This window comes from Coregonus lavaretus, assembly GCF_964263955.1.
Source record: "Coregonus lavaretus genome assembly, chromosome: 38".
Classification (NCBI taxonomy): domain Eukaryota; kingdom Metazoa; phylum Chordata; class Actinopteri; order Salmoniformes; family Salmonidae; genus Coregonus; species Coregonus lavaretus.
The window spans coordinates 15010479-15030907 of record NC_140025.1 but is presented as its reverse complement, the minus strand read 5'-3'; the positions used below and the strand labels follow the sequence as shown (position 1 = coordinate 15030907).

The 20429-nt window shown below is 46.4% G+C and overlaps 1 protein-coding gene across 1 annotated transcript in view; it reads right to left on the bottom strand.

Annotated features, from left to right (window-relative positions):
- mgat5 (alpha-1,6-mannosylglycoprotein 6-beta-N-acetylglucosaminyltransferase) overlaps positions 1–20429 on the bottom strand; it is a 128541-nt gene that overhangs the window by 16727 nt on the left and 91385 nt on the right. Inside the window, exon 11 of the mRNA XM_084154891.1 lies at positions 9681–9814. Coding sequence (XP_084011017.1) covers positions 9681–9814 — 134 coding nt within the window. The remainder of the gene's footprint in view (positions 1–9680; positions 9815–20429) is intronic.

The window sequence follows — 20429 nt, the reverse complement described above, 5'->3', positions numbered from 1 at the left end:
GCTTGAAAATATGGAGAGTGGTAATGTGTTGGATTGGATTTGCCCCAAACAAAACACTTTCTATTCAGGACAAAAAGGTAATTGCTTTGCCACATTTTCTGCAGTATTACTTTAGTGCCTTGTTGCAAACAGGATGCTTGTTTTGGAATATTTTTATTCCGTACAGGCTTCCTTCTTTTCACTATGTCAATTAGGTTAGTATTGTGGAGTAACTACAATGTTGTTGATGCATCCTCAGTTTTCTCCTATCACAGCCATTAAACTCTGTAACTGTTTTAAAGTCACCATTAGCCTAATGGTGAAATCTCAGAGCGGTTTCCTTCCTCTCCAGCAACTGAGTTAGGAAGGACACCTGTATCTTTGTAGTGACTGGGTGCATTGATACAACCTCCAAAGTGTAATTATGCTGAACAAAAATATAAAACGCAACATGCAATAACTTCAAAGATTTTACTGCGTTACAGTTCATATAAGGGGCTCCTGAGTGGCGCAGTGGTCTAAGGCACTGCATCGCAGTGCTAACTGTGCCACTAGAGATCCTGGTTCGAATCCAGGCTCTGTCGCAGCCGGCCGCGACCGGGAGACTCATGGGCGGCGCACAATTGGCCCAGCGTTGTCCAGGGTAGGGGAGGGAATGGCCGGCAGGGATGTAGCTCAGTTGATAGAGCATGGCGTTTGCAACGCCAGGGTTGTGGGTTCGATTCCCACGGGGGGCCAGTATATAAAAAAAAATGTATTCACTAACTGTAAGTCGCTCTGGATAAGAGCGTCTGCTAAATGACTAAAATGTAAATGTAATAAGGAAATCAGTCAATTTAAATAAGTACATTTGTACCTAATATATGGATTTCACATGACGGGGAATACAGATATGCATCTGTTGGTCACAGATACCTTAAAAAAAAAGTAGGGGCGTGGATCAGAAAACCAGTCAGTATCTGGTGTGACCACCACTTGCTTCATGCAGCGCGACACATGCTCAATGGGTGACATGTCTGGTGAGTATGCACGCCATGGAAGAATTGTGGCATTTTCAGCTTCCAGGAAATGTGTACAGATCCTTGTGACATGGGGCTGTGCATTATCATGCTGAAACATGAGGTGATGGCGGCGGATGGATGGCACGAAAATGGGCCTCACGATCTCGTCACGTTATCTCTGTGCATTCAAATTACCATCGATAAAATGCAACTGTGTTCGTTGTCCGCAGTTTATGCCTGCCCATACCATAACCCCACCACCACCATTGGGCACTGTGTTCACAACGTTGACATCAGCAAACCGCTCGCTCACATGATGCCATACATGTGGTCTGTGGTTGTGAGGCCGGTTGGACATACTGCCAAATTCTCTAAAACGATGTTGTTTTGGTTGAGAAATTAACATAAAATTGGCAACAGCTCTGGTGGACATTCCTGCAGTCAGCATGCCAACTGCACGCTCCCTCAAAACTTGAGACATCTATGGCATTGTGTTTTGTGACAAAACTGCACATTTTAAAGTGGCCTTTTATTGTCCCTAGCACAAGGTGCACCTGTGTAATAGTCATGCTGTTTAATCAGCTTCTTGAAATGCCACACCTGTCAGGTGGATGAATTATCTTGGCAAAGGAGAAATGCTCACTAACAGGGATGTAAACAAATAGTGCACAAAATTTGAGATAAATAAGCTTTTTGTGCGTATGGAAAATCGTATATTTCAGCTCATGAAACATGGGACCAACACCTTACATGTTAAGTTTATATTTTTGTTTAGTGTCATAACTTAACCATGCTCAAACGTATATTCAGCGTCTACTTTATAAATATATGTTTTACCCATCAACCAATATGTGCCCTTCTTTGCAAGGCATTGGAAAACCTCCCTGGTCTTTGTGGTTGAATCTGTGTTTGAAATTCACTGCGGGGGACCTTACAGATAATTGTGTGGGGTACAGAGATGAGGTAGTCATTCAAAAATCATGTTAAACACTATTATTGCACACAGAGTGAGTCCATGCAACTTATTATGTGACTTGTTAAGCATATTTTTACTCCTGAACTTATTTAGGCTTGCCATAACAAAGGGGTTGAATACTTGACTCAAGACATTTCAGCTTTTCATTTTTAATTAATTTGTAAATATTTCTAAAAACAAAATTTCACTTTGACATTATGGAGTATTGTGTGTAGTAGTAGTTCAGTGACAATAACATTCACAATGTAATCTATTTTAAGTTCAGGCTGTAACACAACAAACGGTGGAAAAAGTCAAGGTGTGTGAATACTTTCGCATCACAATTTTATTTGTGAAATATTGTAATATGTTCATAGATCATGGTTTTATTTGTGAGTTATGTTGAATATATTCATGAATCATGGCACATACAGTATATTTACCGAATTAAGAGTCTAATCTCAATCCATAAAAGGTTCTTAGATAACATTATTCCACTTCAGTGTGTGTGTTTGTTTCTGGAATGAGGACACACTTAACTGGTTTATTATAGCTAACTCATACTTTCTGTGTTCTGAGAACTCCTGTCAGTGTGTGTGTGAGTGTGTGTGTGCATGTCTCTGGCGGTGTGCGCCAGTGTGCAAACACTAGTGCGTGTGTGCGCTTGTTTGCCTCCCACCTGTTCATGAAAACTGAGGGACATTGACCCGAGGACCAAGATAATGAAGACAACATGATGTCAGGCTGACTTTGGGGAGGAAGGAGATTCACTGCCTTCCCTAGCCTTTATGGGGAGTAGTAGTAGGGAAATAATCAAACCAGTACATCGGCTTGATGATCAAAACGAGAGAGGATAGGTTTTAATTACATTGTAAATCACCTGGAAAAGTGTGTGTGTGAATGTGTGTGCGTAAATGTGTGTGTTTGGTATGTGTATTTGTTCTGATGTTTTGTATTGTTTGACAAGACTGTGTTAGCCCATTGAGCTAAGCCTAAGAGACCCTTGCGTCATGCAGGGCTCACCAGCACGTGTTGGGATACTGGAGTAGATTATTCTGGCAGTGGAGAGAACCTGCCAAGTGTGAATACAACCATGTACTCTCCCAGGGCCAATATGACCTTACGCTAAATCATTTGTAATGGGTTATGAGCATCATTGAATCCAATTAAAATAGAACTACAGAGCCACAGGAGAGGAGTGCTTCTTTGGTTTATAGTTAATCCATGAGGTGTTCTTTGATCATGGGATGAAATACTATAGCACAAAAAGAAGTTGATGCTGGATAGTAAACAATGTAAACTATTTGATTACTTCTGGAAGTTTGTTTGCACAAAGGCTTTTCCAGCATTGTTCACTATCCAGCATCAACTTCTTTTTGTTTTACAAAACAGAACTGCATTCAGTTGTAGAGAATCACACCCCTTGGAATCTCCAGATATCGTATCTTGGTACGTTTGTAAGTCTGTTCATGATTCATCAGTCGTGTGTGTGTGTGTAGCCTATATATGAGTGGCTTTTTCTGTACGGCTGGGTGAATATGTGTGGGTTTGTTTGTAAGTTTGTGTATTTGTACGTGCTCACGCTAGTGTATGCACCCTAGTGTCTGTGTGTGTGAGTGGCTCAGTGAGAAAAATGTGTCAGGGTTACATTGATGGATCTTTGTGCACTGGAAGGACTGTGGGCGCTGTCTGTCAGCCAGCATTAGCATTTCAAACACTAGCGTCCACCTCCCCTGATCTAAGGCCAGGGGGACCTGTGTTTTTGAATCTCTACCTCTCTGTCTCTAACTCTTATTTCTCTCTCTCCATCTCCTTGTTCCCACCCTCCCTCCACCTCTCAATCTTTCTCTCTTCCTCTATTTCTCTCTCTTTCTCTCACCCACCCTCTCTCTCAGTCTATCTTCTCATCTCACTTTCTATACTGAACAAAAATACAAACGCAACATGTAAAGTGTTTCATGAGCTGAAATAAAAGATCCCAGAAATTTTCCATATGCACAAAAAGCTTATTTCTCTCAAATTGCATGAACAAAATTGCTTACATCCCTGTTAGTGAGCATTTCTCCTTTGCCAAGATAATCCATCCATCTGACAGGTGTGGCATGTCAAAAAGCTGATTAAAAAGCCTTATCATTACACAGGTGCTTGTCCTTGTGATGGGGACAATAAAAGGCCACTCTAAAATGTGCAGTTTTGTCATAAAACACAATGCCACAGATGTCTCAAGTTCTGAGGGAGCTTACAATTAGCATGCTGACTTCAGGAATGTCCACCAGAACTGTTGCCAGAGAATTGAATGTTAATTTCTCTACCATAAGCCGCCACCAACGTCGTTTTAGAGAATTTGGCAGTACGTCCATCCGGACTAAAAACCGCAGACCACGTGTAACCACGCCAGCCCAGGACCTCCTCCTCCGGCTTCTTCGCCTGCGGGATCGTATGAGACCAGCCATTCAGACAGAAATAAAGCCCTTTTGTGGGGAAAACCCCATTCTGATTGGGTGCCCAGTGGGTGGGCCTATGCCCAGTCATGTGAAATCCATAGATTAGGGCCTAATGAACTTATTTCAATTGAGTGATTTCCTTATATGAACTGTAACTCAGTAAAATCTGGAAATTGTTGCATTTATATTTTTGTTCAGTATATATGGTTTGCATACACTCACTCTCTCGTGTATTCAATTACTCACACAGTCTCAACCTCAACCACCTAATCTCACAAAAACAACAACAAGACTCAAACAACTGCTGTTTCAGAGTGCGCAGAGCCGCAGCCAACAGTCAGCCTTCATTTTGCCTCGGTGAGTGCGCTTGGCTCGAGCCGGTTGCCATGGTAACGGCTCCTTGAGAGGCCTGCTTTTTGGCTGCTCGGTTATCACCTTCCCTCTCCCACTTCAAACACTTCAAATATGTCTGTGACTGTTCGAGACATAGGAGACCTGGTAGATTCAACTAGTTTGCATTGCAGCTCTTGGGCGCTGTTGGTGTTGTTGTTTAGGGCTATTAACCTGAGGGTTGCTGGTTCGCATCCCATGGCTGACCGGGACAATGTAAAGGGAGTGAACCAGCAGCCAAAGGCATCAATATCCCACGTGCTACCTACTGCCGTTGTGCACTTGAGGAGTAAGATATTTAAGTGATAATGCCAGAGAAGCCGGTGTTTGGAGGATTTATTGGCACGATTGTTGTTAGGCCCAAGATGAATTTGAGGGCCGGCAAACCGTGCCAATATATCCTAAACAAATTAATTAATTTAACAAATTAATTTAAAATGAAAAGCTGAAATGTCTTGAGTCAATAAGTATTCAAGCCCTTTCTTATGGCAAGCCTAAATAAGTTCCGTAGTAAACATTTGCTTAACAAGTCACATAATAAGTTGCATGGACTCACTCTGTGTGCAATAATAGTGTTTAACATGATTTTTGAATGACTACCTCATCTCTGTACCCCACACATAAAATGATCTGTAAGGTCCCCCAGTTGAGCAGTGAATTTCAAACACAGATTCACCCACAAAGACCGGGGAGGTTTTCCAATGCCTCACAAAGAAGGGCACCTATTAGTAGATAGGTAATAAATAAAATAAAAAGCAGACATTGAATATCCCTTTCAGCATGGTGAAGTTATTAATTAAACTTTGGAAGGTGTATCAATATACCCAGTCACTACAAAGATACAGGCGTCCTTCCTAACTCTGTTGCCGGAGAGGAAGGAAACCGCTCAGGGATTTCACAACGAGGCCAATGGTGACTTTAAAACAGTTAGAGTTTAATGGCTGTAATAGGAGAAAACTGAGGATGGATCAACATCATTGTAGCTACACCACAATACTAACCTAACTGACAGAGCGAAAAAAAGGAAGCCTGTACACAATAAAAATATTTCAAAACATGCATCCTTTTGGCAACAAGGCACTAAAGTAATACTGCAAAGAATGTGGCAAAGCAATTCATTTTTTTCCTGAATACAAAGTGTTATGTTTGGTGCAAATCCAATACAACACATTACTGAGTACCACTCTCTATATTTTCAAGCATAGTGGTGGCTGTATCATGTTATGGGCATGCTAGTAATTGTTAAGGACTGGGTGGGGAGTTTTTCACAGCAAAATCCTAGAGGAAAACCTGGTTCAGTCTGCTTTCCAGCAGACACTGGGAGATGAATTCACCTTTCAGCAGGACAATTTCGTTTCGTTTGACCTATTGACATTTCGTTGTATATATCCATGAAAATTTAACTGATTCATGATTTCATGAAGCGGTTTGTCTTGTCCTTACACAGTGGATATTGAATTTCAATATTGAAACCATGTTGCAAAGGTCGGAGAGACAGACAGCAAGGTTTTTACAAATCTCCGCTGGTGAAAACCAAATGCTAGTCTAAGAAAGGGGAGATGATGTCTAGATGCTTTTTTACAGTGGAGATCAAGTTTATAAATTCCCTGGTTGGGCTGATGAGACAGTGGATTGTGCAGTGAGATGGAACAGTAAATAGGCTTTTCGACATCATGGCCTTAGCCGGTGGTAACTTGTGGAATAGACACCGGCTGGAATGCGGTTTTACCAATTAGCATCCAGGATTAGAACCACCCGTTGTATAATTTAGTACACCACATCTCAAATGACACCTATGTTCATGGGGAAAATTAGGTCTGAAGGTTAAGGAAATTGCACCTTGATAACTATGATAACTCCAATGTAGGAACTTAACAGCCTACCATTACTTCATCTTTCATTGCAGTTAACAACTACCGAATCACACCAGACCTTTTAAAAATAATTCACCCCAAAAAAAACATTGTGTAGCATAAGTAATAAATCATATATTTTGCTCTAATTGAGATGTAATTCTTAGGCAACACATTTATTAGCACGAGAGCAGCGATATGCACGGAGGCACTCCAGACAGCAACAATAGTGGATTATTCTCATTAGAGTTTGCCGGTGAAATGATCTGAAAGTTGTGCTTGAGTATGTAGGCCACACAGTGACGGCAGACAGATGCTTCCTCTCTGCTGTGTCTAATTACATTTAATGCCACTCATAAAGATGATAAATCTCTCCTATATGGATACAGCAATTACCGTCCATTCTGTACCCGTTATAAATCAGACCTCCCCACACAATTGCTGAACCACAAACGGCACCCTATTCCCTATATAGTGCACTACTTTGGACCAGGGTGCCATTTGGGATGCAGACAGCTCTATTCACACACCTGTAGAGAGGGGAAGAGAGAGGCTAGTGGTGCACTTCTGCCTACTGATAAGAGACAGGGAATATTCCCCTTAGTGAAGAGCTTCTGGGTTCTGTGTAACATTACATATGAAAAACAAATGTCCGTCAGAGACAAAGCAATTGGAGGCAATGACGTTTGTTTGGTCACTGAATGTTGTTAGACCACTGCTCCCGAGTGGCGCAGTGGTCTAAGGCACTGCATCTCAGTGCTTGAGGCGTCACTACAGACCCCCTGGTTCGATTCCAGGCTGTATCACAACCGGCCGTGATTGGGAGTCCCATAGGGCGGCGCACAATTGACCCAGCGTCGTCCGGGTTTGGACGGTGTAGGCAGTCATTGGAAATAAGAATTTGTTCTTAACTGACTTGCCTAGTTAAATAAAGGTAAAATACAAATAAAAGTAGCAAAGGCACTTTGTACTAGATGTCCTGTGTAGTGAGACCTCTGACCTCTTATTTTTGTACGCCCACCCCTCATCATGTTCTAGCCTTGTAGAGAGCAGTAAGTACCACAATCCCAAGATATGAGGGAGTTGAAAGGCTGTTCCCTGGTTTCCTTGATGAAAAGCAAATAGTCCCTCACAAGGCAATGCAGCCAGCCCCGCAGATCAGGTAGGGAAAGTGCGAGTGAGGCCTTTCTCCTCATGTTCATTCATTACCAGACTCCTCTGAAATGGCTGTTTAATTAAAAACTGAGGTAATGAACACAACGGGGTGTCTGATTAGCTGCTAATGTTTTTCAAGGAGAAGTGATGGGAGTTCGGCACTCTGCCCTTTAAGGCAGACTAAATGGCCCACTGTGCTGTGCCATATGCGGGTTTGAGAGAGCGTGTGGCAAGCCGCACTGCATGGTTAATATAGGGCTGTTGTGTTAGACAAATCAGTGTTGTGTGTGGATGCTGGTTCTGCAAGACATGGTCTTTTCTTTGTGTGGTCACAGACCGGAGTTCAAATAGCATTTGTTGTTGATTGAGCTGACCTGGCGCAATGGCACCAATCGAATAGTCCCAAAAGTGCAAACCCCGCACATCTGGTACACCAGGCTCAATCTAATACACCTTTGAGAGAAAATAAATACTATTTGAACACAGGTCTATATCCCCAGGAATATGTCCTTCATCCCTTAACCTGGATGACCAGGTTGGGTTGTGGGTGGCATGACTGGCATCTTACCACTCTCATCTGCCGGCTTTGTGCAAGCTGATTATGATAAAAGCTAGGCGTTGAGATTACCTCTGCTCTTTTGTTTGTAGAATCTGTTTCTGCCTGAGTTACTCTGGTTGCATCCCAAATGGCACCCTATTCCCTTTATAGTGCACTACATTTGGCCAGGGCCCATTTGGGACGCATCCCCTGTCTGTTAGACCTCCAAAAGATGGCTGGCTTAAAATGTTCCAACCGGCTTCATTACAATGTTTGTCATCATCGCAGCCCTTGTCACTCTCACCAAGTTATACAGATTAGGCAGTAATCCAACAATGTGTAATGTGCCAACAATGAGCCAATCGCACGCAAAACGCTTGTGGCTGGTGTAGTTACAATCTCTAAACCCTTTTTGTCTTAGATGAAATAATCCCTGCGACAATGCCTCTGCACAACAGAGTCTGAGTAGGTATATATTGTAACTAATCAGAGAGTAGAGCTGAATTATACTATTTATCAACATATAATCAGAAACTCAGGAATAAGGTTTATAAAGGAACACTACTAGTCTCCATAAAATCCCCCAAAAACTTTGCCCAAGGTTTTCAAAGTGTTCCAGTGACTTTCTTTCAAGAGTTAAGGAACTGCGTTACAATAAGATTTCATACGCTGGTTCCCAAAGACTTATGTTGTAGCGTGTCTGGTGCTTTCATCTTGAAAGGCATTCTGTGCAAAGCAAGTCTCAGTGGACACTGTCACTTCAGTCACTACAGTCTCCTTAAAAGCATCCACAGTGTTGTCTATTTCCCTGTGATCAATGGACGGGACTGTGAAGCCAATGGGACCAGTTTCCTATTGAACTCAACTGAGCAGCACTTCCTTCTCTTTGGGCTCTATTCTAGTAGTGTTGATGTCTGGGAACTAGATCACTTAATTCTTTTTTGTTCTAAAGAAGAAGAGTCTCCAGGTGATGACATGGTCTTCAAAATTCCAACTGAAGAACACTACTCTACCATATTCAGCTTCACCCTCAATGCTGATGTAGACTAAATTATATTTTTGTCCAAGACCAAACGTTACCACTGCTCCCAAATCACTAAGAGCTGAGCAGAGTTTGTACACAATGTAAATAACATAATAATAAATGCTATGTAGCAGACACTTTTTCCCAAAGCAACTGACAGTACAGTGAGTGCATACATACATTTTAAGTATGTAGGTGATCAGATTTCAACTTCAGACACCACCAAGACACATTAGACCCCCCAAGAGTCACTGTTCATTTGAACACTGTTCCCTGCCGGAGTTTAACGCAAAACCTTGGCTATGCCAGCCACACGGGATACGTGAGCTGAAGCGGCTTACCTTCCAGAAGTTATCCACCTTGCCGTAGACCAGCGATTGGTTCTGCCGCTTGACTTCGTCAATGTGGCGGATGTCGCTGGCGTTCAGGTGCTGCTCCACCACAAAGCCCAGGAAGCTGTTGTCTGGCGTGTGGGCTGCAGGGGAAATAAACCACACAATACAACTGTCATTATACAGCTCAACTGGGATCACAATGACTATAGTACTGAAGCTAGTTAGTTCACTCATATTCATTCATTTACAGTGAGGGAAAAAAGTATTTGATCCCCTGCTGATTTTGTACGTTTGCCCACTGACAAAGAAATGATCAGTCTATAATTTTAATGGTAGGTTTATTTGAACAGTGAGAGACAGAATAACAACAACAAAATCCAGAAAAACGCATGTCAAAAATGTTATAAATTGATTTGCATTTTAATGAGGGAAATAAGTATTTGACCGCCTCTCAATCAGAAAGATTTCTGGCTCCCAGGTGTCTTTTATACAGGTAACAAGCTGAGATTAGGAGCGCACTCTTAAAGGGAGTGCTCCTAATCTCAGCTTGTTACCTGTATAAAAGACACCTGTCCACAGAAGCAATCAATCAATCAGATTCCAAACTCTCCACCATGGCCAAGACCAAAGAGCTCTCCAAGGATGTCAGGGACAAGACTGTAGACCTACACAAGGCTGGAAGGGGCTACAAGACCATCGCCAAGCAGCTTGGTGAGAATGTGACAACAGTTGGTGCGATTATTCGCAAATGGAAGAAACACAAAATAACTGTCAATCTCCCTTGGCCTGGGGCTCCATGCATCTCGTGGAGTTGCAATGATCATGAGAACGGTGAGGAATAAGCCCAGAACTACACGGGAGGATCTTTTCAATGATCTCAAGGCAGCTGGGACCATAGTCACCAAGAAAACAATTAGTAACACACTACGCCGTGAAGGACTGAAATCCTGCAGCGCCCGCAAGGTTCCCCTGCTCAAGAAAGCACATATACAGGGCCGTCTGAAGTTTGCCAATGAACATCTGAATGATTCAGAGGAGAACTGGGTGAAAGTGTTGTGGTCAGATGAGACCAAAATGGAGCTCTTTGGCATCAACTCAACTCGCTGTGTTTGGAGGAGGAGGAATGCTGCTTATGATCCCAAGAACACCATCCCCACCGTCAAACATGGAGGTGGAAACATTATGCTTTGGGGGTGTTTTTCTGCTAAGGGGACAGGACAACTACACCGCATCAAAGGGACGATGGACGGGGCCATGTACCGTCAAATCTTGGGTGAGAACCTCCTTCCCTCAGCCAGGGCATTGAAAATGGGTCGTGGATGGGTATTCCAGCATGACAATGACCCAAAACACACGGCCAAGGCAACAAAGGAGTGGCTCAAGAAGAAGCACATTAAGATCCTGGAGTGGCCTAGCCAGTCTCCAGACCTTAATCCCATAGAAAATCTGTGGAGGGAGCTGAAGGTTCGAGTTGCCAAACGTCAGCCTCGAAACCTTAATGACTTGGAGAAGATCTGCAAAGAGGAGTGGGACAAAATCCCTCCTGAGATGTGTGCAAACCTGGTGGCCAACTACAAGAAACGTCTGACCTCTGTGATTGCCAACAAGGGTTTTGCCACCAAGTACTAAGTCATGTTTTGCAGAGGGGTCAAATACTTATTTCCCTCATTAAAATGCAAATCAATTTATAACATTTTTGACATGCGTTTTTCTGGATGTTTATGTTGTTATTCTGTCTCTCACTGTTCAAATAAACCTACCATTAAAATTATAGACTGATCATTTCTTTGTCAGTGGGCAAACATACAAAATCAGAAGGGGATCAAATACTTTTTTCCCTCACTGTATATACAGAAAAAGGAAAACGAGCCACAAACAGTTAATGGGGAACACAATGATGATTATAGCTGGGTGACATTAGTTCATTAAAAGAGCAATTCAATTGCCAGCAACTTATCGCTTTGAGATCTGCATAGGACAACAACTGTTTTTCTCTACGTTAGTTCATTGATTCATGCATTTTCTGTACAGAAATGAGTGAATAGCATGACAATAGGCCAAATGATTAGGCCTATGATTAGGCTATTTGTTTTGTTAGTGAAGTAGTCACCTGACTCATGCCTAGAAGTGGAAAGTAAATTTGAGGCTTATGTTAACCAGCTTACAATGAACACAGTTCCACATAGAAAAGTAAAGTGGTGCACCGGAGTCTGATGCTCCCAACTCCGGACCACACGTGCCCCCATGGAGACGGGGGTTTGAGACCCAGCTCGGCCAACTGTCTATTCCTTAAATCCTTTCTGTTCTCTCTCCCTCCCTCCTTATCTGTATCTACATCAGTCCCATCATAAAACAATACAATTATGTAAGGGGATCTCCAGAATAAAAGAGAGGAAAATGTCACTTGTTAATTTAATGTGAAGTGATGATTTAATGTTCTATGATTAGAGCCTTAGTATTCCGTTTCTTCATTGCAAAATGGATGGTGGTACTGTAACTATGGAAATGAGCTGGGCAACAGGTCAGAAATGAGCAACGGCACACACTTGGGAGAGATTTGCCTCGACACCATCTGTTTTCGAAATGGAAACTAAAATCCTGAGATGAGGATTTCGCCCTTTTTCTGAGGAGAGGGGTGAATGACGGAGATTAGAAAATTAAGACAATGTAAGACTCGGATAGTCCAAATTAGAAAAATGGGGGCTTCTGTGACCCCCCCCAAAAAGCCAACAAAAATCCAGCACAAATAAAACAAGGTTGCGTCCCAAAGCCCACATGGCATAGTGCGCTTTTGACCAGTGCCCTATATGCTGGTCCTATGGGCCCTGGTCAAAAGTAGAGCACTATATAGGGGATAGGGTGCTATTTGGGACGCAAACAACTTCTCATCCTGACTCTCTGGGCTTTGCTTGATGGACTTGGCCCCTCTGAAGTGTATCCCTCTTCCAGACCTACACTACATTCTCCCCTTCTGGAAAGGGGAGTGGAGGGTATTAGGCTACATGTTGTTGCATGAAGCCGTTTGTGGAAGTGATTTACTATACGCTGCTCGAGGGAGCATACTGCTATTTTAGAGCTATCGCAGAGTGCCAGTAAATCGTGTGGAGAGACGACGTGTTGGGGGAGAAATTCACGGCCGCCACGCGACGTGGTGATAATGGAAGCTGGCCTCACTCCGAGCCGACTGAGAAGGAGGAAAGGCGGGTAAGAGAGAGGGAGCTGCCGTCAGTCTCTACGGCCCATGTGTTAGGACAACAGGCAGTTAAATCTTTCAACACAGCAGAGAGCATTCCTCTAGAGAAGCGGGGATGGGATGTGCACTGCATGTTCCCCCTCCTCTCGCCCCGATTGCCATGCAGGGAAGACGTAGGTTGCGTCTGAAATGGCCCCCTATTCCAGATGTTGTGCACAACTTTTGACCAGGGTCTGTGGCACCCTATTCACTACTTTTATTAGAGGTCTATGGGGGCACTAGTGCACTAAAGGGAATAGGGTTCCAACACCCCTATAGTTAGAGACCTATTCCAAAACCTTCTCCCCCCACACCACCACCTCCAAATGGCATTAGCACAACAATGTTGTGAGAACGTTGCTTCCTTTACTGTTACATGTGACAGGGCCTGTGTAGAAAATAAGACTAATCGTAGAAATCATTTTTCCTAATAGTAATAGTGCTGGGGAGAAGGAGAGGGAGAAGGGAGGCCTCTGACATCACTCAGTGTAAGTGGACGTGACAGTCTGCAGCCTGCAGAAAAGGTTTTATGGGCCCAGCTGGACAATGCCAAGACACCAGGCCAGTCGACTTCAATCAGCCGGCCAAAACAAGACACACACCCGGGCTCGGCTCGGCACTTCGTAGCAGGCAATCCATACATAATGTAATTTGGGTAATTTTGTGGATGTCATAAAAAGCAATTGGAAAACGTCTTGCACTCAAGCTGACTGGATACGGTAAGAAACGCAGCAGCAGGAAACGCTTAACAGACTTACACTCAAATACTTCGATGACCCCCGAATTCTATGGGATGCCACCAAAGGTTTTCTAAAATATATGGAATTGTTTTAAGAAGGTCATACCAAGGATAATTTTGCTATTTGATTTGGAATTTTAAGACCCCTTGAAGTATAAAAAAACATTTGAATTTGGGCTTACTGCTATTAGCCCATCCAAACGCATTGAATAACAGATTCACTAAATGGAACCACAGTTAGTCCCCCCAAAAATCTAAAGGAAGTTTGTTCTGAAGTGTCTGTCCTATATCTGAGAGATATAAGAAAGATCAGGAAACAATATTTTTTATTTATATTTGTACATGCATTTGACCCCTTATTTTTGCTATTAAACTATCCCCATATACACTGAACAAAAATATAAATGCAACATGCAACAATTTCAAAGATTTTACTGATTTACAGTTCATATTAGGAAATCAGTCAATTGAAATGAATTCATTAGGCCCTAATCTATGGATTTCACATGACTGGGAATACAGATATGCATCTGATGGTCACAGATACCTTTTTTTTTTTAAGTAGGGACGTGGATCAGAAAACCAGTCAGTATCTGGTGTGCCCACCACTTGCCTCATGCGTCTCGTTCGCATAGAGTTGATCAGGCTGTTGATTGTGGCCTGTGGAATGTTGTCCCAATTCTCTTCAAATGGCTGTGCGAAGTTACTGGATTTTGGCGGGAAATGGAACACGCTGTCGTACACATTGATCCAGAGCATCCCAAATATGCTCAATGGGTGACATGTCTGTGGAGTATGCAGACCATGGAAGAACTGGGACATTTTCAGCTTCCAGGAATTCTGTACAGATCCTTGCAAAATGGGGCCGTGCATTATCATGCCGAAACATGAGGCGGATGAATGGCACGACAATGGGCCTCAGGATCTCGTCACGGTCTCTCTGTGCATTCAAATTGCCATAGATTAAATGCAATTGTGTTTGTTGTCTGTAGCTTATGCCTGCCCAAACATAACCCCACCGCCACCATCTGGCACTCTGTTCATAATGTTGACATCAGCAAACCGCTCGCCCACACCACGCCATACGTCTGCCATCTGTCCGGTACAGTTAAAACCAGGATTCATCCGTGAAGAGCACACTTCTCCAGCGTGCCAGCGGCCATCGAAGGTGAGCATCTGCCCACTGAAGTCGGTTATGACGCCGAAATGCAGTCAGGTTAACACACATGTGAGGACGACGAACACACAGATGAGCTTCGCTGAGACGGTTTCCGACATTTTGTGCAGAAATTATTCGGTTGTGCAAATCCACGGTTTCATCAGCTGTCCGGGTGGCTGGTCTCAGACGATCCCACAGGTGAAGAAGCTGGATGTGGAGCTCCTGGGCTGGCCCCATCACACACACGCTCTCAGGAAGCCAGCATGTTGTCCATTCATTAACGTTGTCAGGGAGGGGAGAAGAGGGAATGGAATGCACAAGGCTCAGTTAAGTCATCACCAGGGCTTACGTGTATCGAGAGAGAGAGAGAGAGAGACAGCGAGAGACTGAGCGAGAGAGACAGAAAGAGACAGAGCGAGAGACTGAGACAGAGAGAGAGAGAGAGATAGATAGAGCGAGAGCGAGAGAGAGAGAGAGAGAGAGAGAGAGATAGACCCCCTGACTCAGCACTTTGTATCCCAGTGAGGAGGAAATGCAAAAACAATGCAAACAGCCAAGCAGGCCCAGGGCAGAGCAGCACTGGCACAAAGGCTGAACCTGTTGTTCTTAATTAGAGCAGCAATCACATTACTTGGCAGGTGTCTTCTCTCTCTCTGTATCTCTATCAGTACATCTTTCACTCCGTCTTTCACTTTCTCGCCGTCTCTCTCTCACTCTCCATCTCTCTGTGTCTCTCTCTCTGTGTCTCTCGCTCTCTCTCTCTGTGTGTGTCTCTCTCTCTCTGTCTCTCTCTCTGTCTCTCTCTCTCTGTGTCTCTCTCTCTCTCTCTGTGTGTCTCTCTCTCTCTCTCTGTGTGTGTCTCTCTCTCTCTCTGTGTGTGTCTCTCTCTCTCTCTCTGTGTGTGTCTCTCTCTCTGTGTGTGTCTCTCTCTCTCTCTCTGTGTGTCTCTCTCTCTCTCTGTGTGTTTCTCTCTCTGTGTCTCTCTCTCCGTGTCTCGCTCTCTCTGTGTCTCTCGCTCTCTCTGTGTCTCTCGCTCTCTCTGTGTCGCTCGCTCTCTCTGTGTCTCTCGCTCTCTCTGTGTCTCTCGCTCTCTCTGTGTCTCTCGCTCTCTCTGTGTCTCTCGCTCTCTCTGTGTCTCTCGCTCTCTCTGTGTCTCTCGCTCTCTTCTGTGTCTCTCGCTCTCTCTGTGTGTCACGGTTTCGGCCGAGGCTGCTCCTCCTCCTGGTTCGGGCAGGCTTCGGCGGTCGTCGTCCCCGGAGTACTAGCTGCCACCGATCGATGTTTCATGTTCGTTTGGTTTTGTCTTTATGTTGTACACCTGTGTCTTGTTAGTCCTCGTTAGTGTCCTATTTAGTTCTCGTTGGTTGTGTTTGTCTTTGTGTGTGATTGCTCTTCTGTTTTCGTGTTGGAGCTACGTACTTCCCTCCAGTGTTTTGGAGAGGGTTTTCGCACGTTAGTGCGCCGTTTGTTTGACGCCTGTGTGCGCCGTGATTTCGCCTTCGGGCTTATTGTGCTTATTTTCTACGTGATTATTGCACTAAAGTCTTTTGGACTGAGCTTCTGCGTCCTGCGCTTGATTCATGCACCACACCCACCTTCAGCACCCCTTGACAGAATCACACACCTTAATGGAATCAGCAGGATCTGCAGTTACGCCTGAGTCGCTCGAGGAGCATGTCCGCGGCCAAGATGACCAGATACGACAACTGGGGACCGCTCTACAGGATGTCATCAACACCTTGCACCGATGGGAGGCCAGCGGGGTACCCACGCCTCCACCTACCCTGCCAACCCCATCGGCCGGTCCACCAGTCCCAGGTCCGGAACCCAGGGGGATTCAGCTCTCGCTCCCGAGGGCGTATGACGGAACAGCTGCCGGGTGTCAGGGGTTCCTCCTGCAGGTGGAGCTCTACCTGGCCACTGTACACCCGGTGCCCTCGGGACACGAGAGCGTTTCCGCCCTCATCTCCTGTCTCACGGGCAAGGCGTTGGAGTGTGCTAACGCCGAGTGGAGGAAGATGGACGCCAACACCATCTCCTACGCCGAGTTCTCCCGTCGCTTCAAGGCCGTGTTCGACCATCCACCTGAGGGCAAAGCGGCGGGGGAGCGTCTAGTCCACTTGAGACAGGGGAGGAGGAGCGCACAGGCGTTTGCTCTAGAGTTCCGGACTCTAGCGGCGGACGCAGGGTGGAATGAACGGGCCCTCATCGACCATTTTCGATGTAGCCTTCGGGAGGACGTTCAATGTGAGTTGGCCTGCAGGGATACCCATCTTACCTTCGACCAGTTGGTCGATATGTCCATCCGTCTGGACACCCTGCTGGCCACCCGTGGACGTCCCGAGGGGGGTCCGTCCATTCCGCCCTCCGGCACCTCCGAGCCGAGCCCTATGGAGCTCGGGGGTGCCGGCGCTAGAGAAAGGAGGAGGAGGAGCCCAAGGGGGCCTGTCTCCTGCACCAAGTGCGGTCGTGGAGGGCACACTGCGGCCAGGTGCTGGGGAGGGTTCTCCGGGGGAGAAGACAACAGGCCACGCACTGGGGGGGCCTCCCAGGTGAGTAGACGTCCCACTTACCCAGAGCTCTCTGTTGCGCACTTTTGTATACCTGTTTGTTTTCCACAGGTTGCACCTCATTCCCAGCATAAGGCGCTAGTAGATTCAGGCGCAGCTGGGAATTTTGTTGATCGGAAGTTTTGTGTAGATTTAGGGATCCCTCTCCTACCTGTTGACAAACCTTTTCCCGTTCATGCCTTAGATAGCCACCCGTTGGGGTCGGGGTTGATTAGGGAGATCACAGCGCCACTTAGGATGTGTGCGCAGGGGGGTCATGAAGAGACTATACAGCTGTATCTGATCGACTCTCCTGCGTACCCAGTGGTGCTGGGAATTCCCTGGTTAAGCACCCATAACCCTGCTATTTCGTGGCAACAGAGGGCTCTCGATGGGTGGTCTGCTCAGTGCGAGGGGCGATGTCTGGGTGTTTCCGTGGGGGCGACTTCGGTGGAAAGTCCAAACCAAGTGCCCGCACTGCACATTCCGCCTGAATATGGGGATTTAGCTCTCGTGTTTAGCAAGACTAGGGCGACGCAGTTGCCTCCTCATAGACAGGGGGATTGTGCGATTGATCTCCAGGCAGGAGCAGCGCTCCCACGGAGCCATGTGTATCCTTTGTCTCAAGAGGAGAGAAAAGCTATGGAGACTTACATAGCCGAATCTTTGAGACAGGGATACATTCGGCCCTCCACTTCTCCCGCCTCCTCGAGCTTATTTTTTGTGAAAAAGAAAGATGGAGGGTTGCGCCCGTGCATTGATTACCGTGGTCTCAATCAGATTACTGTGAAATACAGTTATCCACTCCCTCTGATTGCGACCATGACGGAATCATTGCATGGAGCGCGGTTTTTCACAAAACTGGATCTCAGGAGCGCGTATAACTTGGTGCGCATTAGGGAGGGCGACGAATGGAAGACAGCGTTTAGTACCACGTCAGGTCATTTCGAGTATCTTGTCATGCCATATGGGTTGATGAATGCTCCATCAGTCTTCCAATCCTTCGTAGATGACATTTTCCGGGATATGCAGGGACAAGGGGTGGTCGTGTACATTGATGATATTCTGGTGTACTCATCTACCCGAGCCGAGCATGTAACCCTGGTGCGTCGTGTATTGAGGAGGCTGTTGGAGCACGACCTATATGTCAAGGCAGAGAAATGTCTGTTTTTCCAGGAGTCGGTCTCCTTTTTGGGTTATCGGTTGTCCGCGTTAGGGGTGAGAATGGAGGTGGATCGTGTGTCTGCTGTGCGTAATTGGCAAACCCCAACCACTGTAAAAGAGGTGCAGCAGTTCTTGGGCTTTGCGAATTACTACCGGAGGTTTATCCGGGGTTTTGGACAGGTGGCAGCTCCCATCACGTCCCTTCTGAAGGGGGGGTCCTGTGCGCCTGCAGTGGTCAGCTGATGCGGACAGGGCCTTTGGGAGACTGAAGGACCTGTTTACGTCGGCTCCGGTGCTGGCGCATCCGGATCCCGCATTACCCTTTCAGGTTGAGGTGGACCCGTCTGAGGCAGGTATAGGGGCCGTTCTCTCTCAACGGTCCGGCTCGCCACCTAAACTCCGCCCCTGTGCTTTTTACTCAAAAAAGCTCAGCCCGGCGGAGCGTAACTATGACGTTGGGGACAGGGAGCTGTTAGCTGTAGTTCAAGCCCTTAAGGTGTGGAGGCATTGGCTTGAGGGGGCTCAACACCCTTTCCTCATTTTGACTGACCATCGGAACCTGGAGTACATCCGGGCAGCGAGGAGACTGAACCCTCGCCAGGCTCGATGGAGTATGTTTCTCACCAGGTTCGTATTTAAAATCACGTACATCCCTGGGTCCCAGAATGGTAAGGCAGATGCACTGTCCCGGCGGTATGACACGGAGGAGAGGTCCGTTGAGCCTACTCCCATACTACCGGAGTCTTGCCTTGTGGCACCGGTGGTGTGGGAGGTCGATGCCGAAATCGAGCGAGCGTTGCGTACCGACCCCAGCCCTCCACAGTGTCCTGAGGGTCGGAAGTACGTTCCGCTCGAGATTCGGGATCGACTCATTTACTGGGCTCACACGTCACCCTCCTCTGGACATCCGGGTATTGGCCGGACAGTGCATTGCCTTAGCACTAAATACTGGTGGCCTACTTTGGCTAGGGATGTGAGGGTTTATGTCTCCTCCTGCTCGGTGTGCGCCCAGTGTAAGGCGCCCCGACATCTGCCCAGGGGTAAGTTACAACCCCTGCCCGTTCCACAACGACCATGGTCCCACCTCTCGGTGGATTTTGTGACAGACCTTCCCCTCTCTGAGGGGAATACCACCATCCTGGTCGTTGTGGACCGGTTCTCAAAGGCCTGTCGTCTTCTCCCTATGTCGGGTCTTCCTACTGCCCTACAGACCGCTGAGGCCCTATTTACCCACGTCTTCCGGCATTACGGGGTACCCGAGGATATAGTGTCTGATCGAGGCCCCCAGTTTACCTCCCGTGTTTGGAGAGCGTTCATGGAGCGTTTGGGGGTCTCGGTTAGCCTTACCTCAGGGTACCACCCGGAGAGTAACGGGCAGGTAGAACGTGTCAACCAGGATGTGGGTAGGTTTCTGAGGTCGTATTGCCAGGACCGGCCTGAGGAGTGGTACATTCCCTGGGCCGAGATGGCCCAGAACTCTCTCCGCCACTCCTCTACCAACCTAACCCCCTTCCAATGTGTGTTAGGTTACCAGCCGGTTCTGGCACCGTGGCAGCAGAGCCAGATCGAGGCCCCTGCGGTGGATGATTGGATGAGGCGCTCGGAAGAGACGTGGAACGCTGCCCACGTCCACCTGCAGCGGGCCGTCCTTCGTCACAAGGCGAGCGCCGATCTCCACCGCAGTGAGGGGCCGGTGTACGCACCCGGAGATCGAGTCTGGCTCTCTACCATAAACCTACCCCTCCGCCTGCCCTGCCGGAAGCTGGGTCGGCGGTTTGTGGGGCCCTTTAAAGTCCTGAGAAGATTGAACGAGGTGTGTTATAGGTTACATCTACCTGTTGAGTATAAGAATATTAACCCCTCGTTCCATGTGTCTCTTCTCAGGCCGGTGGTAGCTGGTCCACTCCAGGAC